This window comes from Larimichthys crocea, chromosome XXIII, assembly GCF_000972845.2.
Source record: "Larimichthys crocea isolate SSNF chromosome XXIII, L_crocea_2.0, whole genome shotgun sequence".
Taxonomy (NCBI): domain Eukaryota; kingdom Metazoa; phylum Chordata; class Actinopteri; family Sciaenidae; genus Larimichthys; species Larimichthys crocea.
Genome location: NC_040033.1, coordinates 17,999,242 through 18,007,241, shown reverse-complemented (window position 1 = coordinate 18,007,241; position 8,000 = coordinate 17,999,242). Strand labels below are relative to the sequence as shown.

Sequence of the window (8,000 nt, the reverse complement as noted above, 5' to 3'; positions counted from 1 at the left end):
AGCTGAATGAAATCTGACTGTGCTGTGATTGGCCCCCGGGCCATACTTTGGACATACCTGTTGTATATACTTGATACAACACTGTCACACCTGTACAGTGTATAGAACACTGACACGTACTTGAACTTATATTTTTCATATTCTATTTTGTATTTCATATGATTATTTTTGACCTAAAATATGAATTGTATTGTTTTACTTCTTAACTTTATTTTGATCTTACACACAGTTAATAACCTGTTCTTCTCGTCCAACACATTTCATTGTATTGTTGACCATGTGTTAACCTGCATATGACAAATAAACCTGAAAACTGAAACTGCTTTATTTCATAGTGGGACAAAAACTTGAACCCATCGTGTTTCTACAAGCATTACATAACATCACTGTAAGTCTGTTGATTCTCATTGGTTCTTATTTTAATATATGTTTTATTATTGTTTTCATTACATTCCAACACATTTTTGTTATTACCGTCATAACATACTGTGCATTAACTTATTGTCTTTTGGTTACTGTTACAACAGAAATATGACTATTATTATATGTCCTCAGTATCATCCTGTTTATCATGCTAGAAATAACACATACTAAATAGTTATTTAAGAGGGTGGTGCTCGATACAGTAAAACTGTCAGTACATTGTATCTTCAACAAAACACACATTTGTCTTCAGTTCAAACACCCTGTCCTCCTCTGAATGAGCCCTATAAATAAACCTTTCAGTAGTAAAAACACTCGTGACCAACCATAATACAAACCATGGCGGGATATGGCAGGAATGCATGTTGTGTGATGTTCCAGATGTTTGAGTAAAAGTAAGCATTGTGCTGTGAATATAGCCTGATTTGATGCAACTGTTACAGCTTTCAGTGTAAAGTATCTTAGCGTGCCTCTAGTCTTCAGCTTTGATGCGTCATTACTCTTGTTCAGGCTCACTATTTTAAAAAATTGAGGGATTAATGTTGCTTTTTTAGAACACTAGGGGTTTATCTTACAATCATAGTTCACCACACAGAGAGACACAAAGACACTTACTTGTACTTTATTTAATAAATAACTCATAAACAGCATTGGGAGAGAACATGGTATTGAAATAAAAGGCACTTTGAAAACAATACTGTAAAGGCTTGTGTGTGGTACTTCAGAGGCATCTGGGTGTGAAAGCATTTCAGAGACGTTTGAACAAATACTCTCATTCAGTCTAAAAAAAACCCAAGACAAACGGGAACTAACAAGACCGACTCACAGAGATGAGCTCACCAGTTCACTGAACAGAACAACATATTTTTGGTGTACTTGACAAACACAGGAGAGGACCTGAGAATGAGTAATAAAGTTACTGCAGTTAGCAAATACAACAATAGTTCATTAGTTAATAGCAACTTGTATCATAACTATACAAATCCTTCGACTGTTCGACATTGCCACGATTTCATAATTTTAACAAGTGGTTTACAGTCCCTTTGTGATAGCATGTCAACAATTCAAATAATGATAGTTGACATTGATCTTCATCTTGTGTGTTTACTCCTAATAATAAGAAGAGTGCATACAAATCTCAAACACTGGATGTTTCAAAGCTGCAGTTCAAAACCACATTTACACACACTGCCATTCAACACAACTGTCCAATCTCAGTTGAATGCTAAAATATTATTCCTATTGCAGTTGTTCTTCAATATATACACACACATCGACATTAATGTGCTGCTATGGCTGACAATTTACATATTAAAACTCAGGTCCTGTCACAGAAACACAAAAGGAAGTCAGTGCACATTGAGACGAGAAGAGGGAGTGAACGACAAGAGAAGTGTCCGAGAACGAGAAGCTGAGGAGTTCTTGTACATATACTGTGTATCCATAGAGTCCACATTGTGTTGTTAAAAAAAAAACAAAGCTAAATCCTCCACCCATACCAGTCCTGTGGCAGGAAAAACAAAGCACCTTCATGTCATCATTTCTGCAAATATGCAACTTAAAAGTATATACACATACTGTATACTGTACATCTAAAATACAACAAATGCATATAAATCATAAGTGTTAGTAAAAATACAGATGCAGTGGCCGTGTGGTACATTATAATTGTAAAAGCGACAGGAAGAAACAACATAAATTCCACATTAAGCTCCCCTCAGACCCCAAACCCCTCGGCAAATACTGCAGTTGTCGGATACTTGATAGCAGAGTTCACTGAAAACTGTGATGCCGTCATTTTCCTTCATATTTGGGATTGACCACAGTCGTGACAGCACTTTTGTAGATGGGATTTTCACCCTGCAAAGCAAAAAAAATGAAGTTATGATCATGTTATTATTTCTCAGTCAAGCAATCTGCAAAGATAGTTAGATTTTCACCAAATCACACAGAATACTTGTATCATCGTTTACTGTACCTGTTATTTTTTTATATCACACTGAGCACACAGTCATGCTTTTGTGACAACATACCAAATATCAGGAGGTACAAATTAGGCGTCATATTTAAACACATAACACACCTACCAGAGAGGCTTTGTGTCAAGAAGACACTTGTCATCTGATTTTTCAGCTGTATTGATTGTCACAGCACACTCATGCATGCCTTTTATTAACTATGGAGGCAATATTACGCTTGTCTTTAACTTGATAGGTTTAAAAGGCAGGTGAAATAAAGAAAGAAGTAGCGATCAGGACACACGTAAATCAGCCCATGCAGGAAAACCAAGTGGAAAGGAAAAAGAAATACAAACTTAAAGGACAGCAGCTTTACGTCCATAGTTTGGATTCTGGAACTTATTGATAGGACTCTTGTATATGGGGTTTTCTTGCTACAAGCGGAGAATGAGGACAGAGTAGAGTTCAGCAGGAAAAACAGAACAACACAGATAAAAAGAATAATAATGATAATAATAATAATAATCATCATACTCATAAATAATAAAGGCAGAATAACGAGAGTGAAGTATGAATAAGGTCCACTGAGAGATGAAAGGAATACTGTGAGAAACAGAATGCGAGAGATAAGGATGAAAACAATGTGTTCCTGATCAAAAAGTAGATCTTGTGCACTTTCTATTTATTCAGGACAACCTGGGAACCTTTTTTGCATGTCATTCTCCTCTTTCTCCCTCCCTCCTTGTCATTCATCTATGTATAAATAATGCTAAGATAATAATAGTGTATAAGCAATAATGCTGGTCTTTGAAAACAGATCCTGAACTTCAGTAGGTTGTTCCGGCTGCAACAGATCTGCACCACTGTGCTGCCATATATAAACACTTTAAAACATACACTGCATATGTACAAAGAAAACCATGAAAACAGTCTTTCTTTCTTGCTATATTCAATTTCATGTAGCTTTACTGAAGCCTTTACACTCTTAGATCACTCTTAGATTAGATCAGACCTGGTTACAGAAATTCTATTCTGACTGGGGACAGAGGCTCTGGCTCTGGAGTCCATTGTGCCTCTTGGAGAGCCTTGGTCCTTCTTAGTAATCCAGTCATGGTGGTGCTGTTTGCTGACCTTCGGCAAGAGACAACAAGAGCCAACTCCAGATTGTGTGTCACCTTGATTCAATTGGGATACATTTGAATTTACTAAAAGCAGACACCCTCTTGAGGGGTCAGGATGGTGTGGTTGCAACCCTAGAAGAGCACAGGAAGGAGCTCATGCAGTTTTCCTTCAAATTCCTTGTGGTGGCTTTGTTATCTTGTCAGGAAACCCAGGTTAGTGAGAGATTCACTGACAGAGTCTCATTTCTTTAAATTACAGGGATTGTGAAACACAGGCTGCCCTGCCCATGGTAATAAGACCCTCTGAAAGCTCACAGAGTGGGTGCAGCACTGATCAGGAACATCTGCAGCGTCAAACCCACGCACACTGTGGATGTGACACAATTCCACCACCAGGTGGAGGCATGTTACTGCACATGGCGTTGCTGAAATCCAGTCCTCTGTCATATTGATGTTGGCTGATAATGCTAGAGGGGAAGAAGCAGGGAGGGGAGGAGCTGTGGCCACTCCCCGGAAAAAGTCCAGCTATGCTCAGTGTGCATAACATTCCCAAAAAAGTCCACTCAGGCCCGGACGTTTTTCCTCTTTATTTTGAGTGCCACTCAAAAGCAACACATTCGATCTGTTTCTGCAGCTGTGAGACTGAACACAATGAGAGCGAGACACTTTGTAATGGTATCAGTAAGTCTGTGAATCTCATCTGCTGCTAAGAACAACAAATGATCTTCACATTCACAGAGAGCGGGCGGCCAAACGACACCTGTTTTCCACATTTTAACTGCTCAAACAACCCAATGCCAAAAATCAGAAAATATTTATCCTGCTCGTCTTTCACTGGAGCCAGTCAAAGCTCCAAACACTCACCGTATCCCATTTGGCGTTCATCTTCTCCTTCTCAAACTTGGCGAACTCTCGTCTGTCGTGGATGATCATCAGCAGCTTCCAGATGAGCAGCAGGGCTAAGCCAATCAGGACGATGCCGGCAACCACGCCCGCCACGATGGGGATGATGTCAGGACCGGCGGGGCAGTCTGAAACGAGGCAGGGTGCAGCGGAGAGTTTAGGCAGCTTGAAATAACAGCGCAAAAAATAACAAGACTATGGGAAAAACACAGCATCACGTGGCTGTATGTGAATAAACAAATGACCTATTTTTGCAGCCTAACCACCACAGCCCCTGTAATTAGCTGGCCCTGTAACAGAAACCTTCCACACCCCGGTTCATGTTCGCCCGGCTTCCTGCTTACCCAGCGTGTCCACCACATGGACCTCTTTCTCCGTGTTGTTGTTGACAGCATAGGTGTAGTAGAACCAGCAGTCGTTGGCGTCCCTCTCCTTGCAGTGCATCACGGGGTAAGTGGCGTCATTGGGCTGGGGCAGCTTGTCCCTGTCCTTCACTTTAATCAGGTTGAAGTAGCTGCAGTCTCTCTCGCACGTGTCCTTCTTCTCACCAGTGCCGAACGCCCGACACTGGACGCACTCTCTGGAGAGAACAGGGTGTTGTTGTTAGTCATGAGCAGTGACGTAAAAAACTGATGTTTTAGCTTTCTTTACCCAGATTTTCAGACATCTGTCTCTAAAATATTTGCCTCCACCCATAATAATGGAGACAATGACAACTTTAACAGCAACATCTCTTTCTGTTGTCCTTGCTACTCGGAACAAATTCTGACACTGTGCCCCCCGCCCTGATCTGAGATAAAACTGAGACGACTGTAGTTACAGTTTGAGCGTTGCCACAGACAACCCACAGTATGACTCAGTGAGAGTATTACTACCCTTCCGTTATCTCCATCAATTTCATGTGTAAGTATTGCTGAGAACCCAAAGCAGTGCAGTGTTGTGTGTGAAGCGGACTGGATGATCAGTTGATGACAAACAGTTGTCGAGAATGCCGAAGCAGCACTTATGGGAACCGTTCTAAACGAGAGAAAACAGTGAACCGACTCTTAAAATACTTTTGTGAAATCCTGGACTGTCTTAGTCCTTGAACTTTTTGAACTGGTCTTCACCAGTATTGAACATTTTAACGTTTCCTCTTCTGTCTAAACTGTTCTCTCTCTTTAGCCTGCCTATATATACTGTATAAATAGTCAGGCTAAAGTTCTCCTCAATACACATTTTAGCAGTGGCAGTCACAGCAGCAACAAACCTACATGCCATTACCAGTAAATATCCCTCCGCCTAAGGAAGGAAACAGCATCCGGGGAAACACAAAGAGGGGATTTTGGTGCTGAAAAGACCTTGACTTTGGAAGATTCAGAGTGCTGGAGCATAGACCTTGTTACAGCATAGTTGCTCGGATAGATTATTGCCACTATGTAGAGGATGAAGGATTACAGTAACCCATTACTTGTTCAACACTAATGCATATTTATTAAGACAGACTTAATAAAACCTGAGCTTATCCTTTAAATTTAAAATTACACCACAATATATGGCCAAATTCATTGACATGTCTTCATATCGACTTACTTGTGCTCAGTACAGACTCCTGGACAGGTCGGGCAAGTCTCACAGGTGGGACCCTGGAACTTGGGGTCAGTACACTTGCAGGTGCCACATTCACACGTTCCTCTTCCGTTACAGATCTGCTTGTTGCTGGCCAAACACGTGCTGTTGTCCAAAGAACAATCACAGGCGCTTCCGGTCCACATGGGGTCACAGATACACACTCTGCACTCACAGCGTCCATGCCCTGAGACAAAAAATAATAGCTTTAATGAGGCTTTTCTCTTCCTAAACATCATCCCAGGTGCATTAAACAGTCTCTACCGCACTGAGTAAATCCTGTTTTTATCCTCTGCAGAGCTGTCGCACTCACCTCCGCACAGTTTGTTTCCAGAGCGGTCACAGTTGAAGTTGTCGCACTCGCAGTACTGGCCGCTGTACCTCTCCTCCGGGTTGTCTCTCTTCTTGCACTCACATGTGCCGCACACGCAGTCTCCGTTGTTGCTGCAGATGTCAGTACCGTTGTCTTTACGACAAGTCCGGTCCATGTCCTCTGTGGCCACGTCATTGCTGCTGCATTCACACCGTCTGCCCACACGTCCATCATTACACCTGAGACCGGGGAAAGGTTGTGATTGTTAACACAAATCAAAGTAAGACTAAATATGGGACATGGAGTGGTGGAAATGTTGACAGACTTACTTGCAGGCTCCACACTCGTAGGTCCCGTTACCAAAGTGGCAGAGTTGACTGTTCTTGATACCATCTTTGTGGCATTCACACTCACAGATGAAGTGGAGGGTAATCTCCACCTCCTCTGTGAATCCCAGGGGTTTTATTTTGATGGTCTCAGGCTTGCCTTTTTTCGGGCAGCCCTTAGATGTCACACTGATGCTGAATGTGACCTATGAGTGAAGGAATAAAGGAGAAAGCCTGTGTCAGGGTGATGGATGGACAATCAATATCCCCCAAAAAAGAAAACCTTTCAGATCAGAGTGCATAATCAGCTTTTAGCTTGCAGTGATGTGGTCAGAGCTTTGGAGTTTTAGAATACTGTGGATGGTTTTGCCCAGACGAAAGAACGAAAGCTTTACTGTCTGTTTGTCACTGGTGGAATGAATAATGCAAACGTCTGTCAGGGTCTAGGATCAATGCTTTGCTGATCAGCTTAACATGCCCTGTGGATTTAGATTTTCAATATCTGACTCGGTCACATCTGCTAATTTAGGCCTGATAGAGGAGGGAGCTTGAAGGCTTTGAATAGAAAACATCATGTTGTGATGTTTAAAACTTATAAGAGAAACGAAAAAAAATCACCAACAGGTGAGCAGAGGCTCTTTCCTATGCTCTGTGCATGTATCGACATAGTTTTGTATCTGATATTTGTCTAGTCTGGTATATTCTGAATGCAAACAACAGGAATTTAATGTTGCTAATATTTAGTCTGAATGCAAACAACAGGAATTTACTTATTTATTACAGATTTATTTTATTTTATTCTATTTATCAATTAATTCAAACTATTTTAATATTAGTACTAATTGCTCACTGTTATTTTAGCTAGCTAAAGGTCAATATGTGATTGAGTTCATATGTTTGTGTGTTCTGGATTATTATAAACTAAAACTATAAAAACATAATATTTGTTTGGAATGACTTTAAACTATAAATGGCCAGCATAGTCTTGACATTTTCACTCTCTTAATGACTTGAAGGGTGGTGTGTGTTCAGATAACTGACAGGTTTTAACATCCACTAAAAGCTAACCAGATGACATTCCAGTGCAGAAAATAACAACTCTCATGTTGTTATCTCTTGGTTTTGGCGTCTCTCTCGTCTGAGGTTATTCTGGAGAACAGCAAGCTTCCAGAGGGAGTGAGCATAGCTTACACAGCTCGCTGTAAGAACGGAGTGGTTAGTGAGGGCGAAAATGGACGCAAGTGCTCCAACATCTCCATCGGAGACGAGGTGAGGATTAGAACATTTCTTTTTTTTATTTCTTTTTTTTTATTTCACAAGTGGATGTTAAAACCTGTCAGTTATCTGA

At 40.9% G+C, this 8,000-nt stretch overlaps 1 protein-coding gene across 2 annotated transcripts in view; it reads right to left on the bottom strand.

Annotated features, from left to right (window-relative positions):
- Positions 1 to 1,029: 1,029 nt before the first annotated feature.
- Positions 1,030 to 8,000, bottom strand: part of itgb1a (integrin, beta 1a) — a 36,135-nt gene continuing 29,164 nt past the window's right edge. Inside the window, exons 11-17 of one of the 2 annotated variants that reach the window (XM_027274186.1) lie at positions 6,656 to 6,858; positions 6,327 to 6,565; positions 5,978 to 6,200; positions 4,750 to 4,985; positions 4,367 to 4,533; positions 2,738 to 2,815; positions 1,030 to 2,283 (exon numbers count right to left, since the gene is read on the bottom strand). In XM_027274186.1, coding sequence (XP_027129987.1) covers positions 2,738 to 2,815; positions 4,367 to 4,533; positions 4,750 to 4,985; positions 5,978 to 6,200; positions 6,327 to 6,565; positions 6,656 to 6,858 — 1,146 coding nt within the window. In that variant the 3' untranslated portion in view covers positions 1,030 to 2,283. The remainder of the gene's footprint in view (positions 2,284 to 2,737; positions 2,816 to 4,366; positions 4,534 to 4,749; positions 4,986 to 5,977; positions 6,201 to 6,326; positions 6,566 to 6,655; positions 6,859 to 8,000) is intronic. The other variant, XM_027274187.1, reaches the window with a different exon arrangement.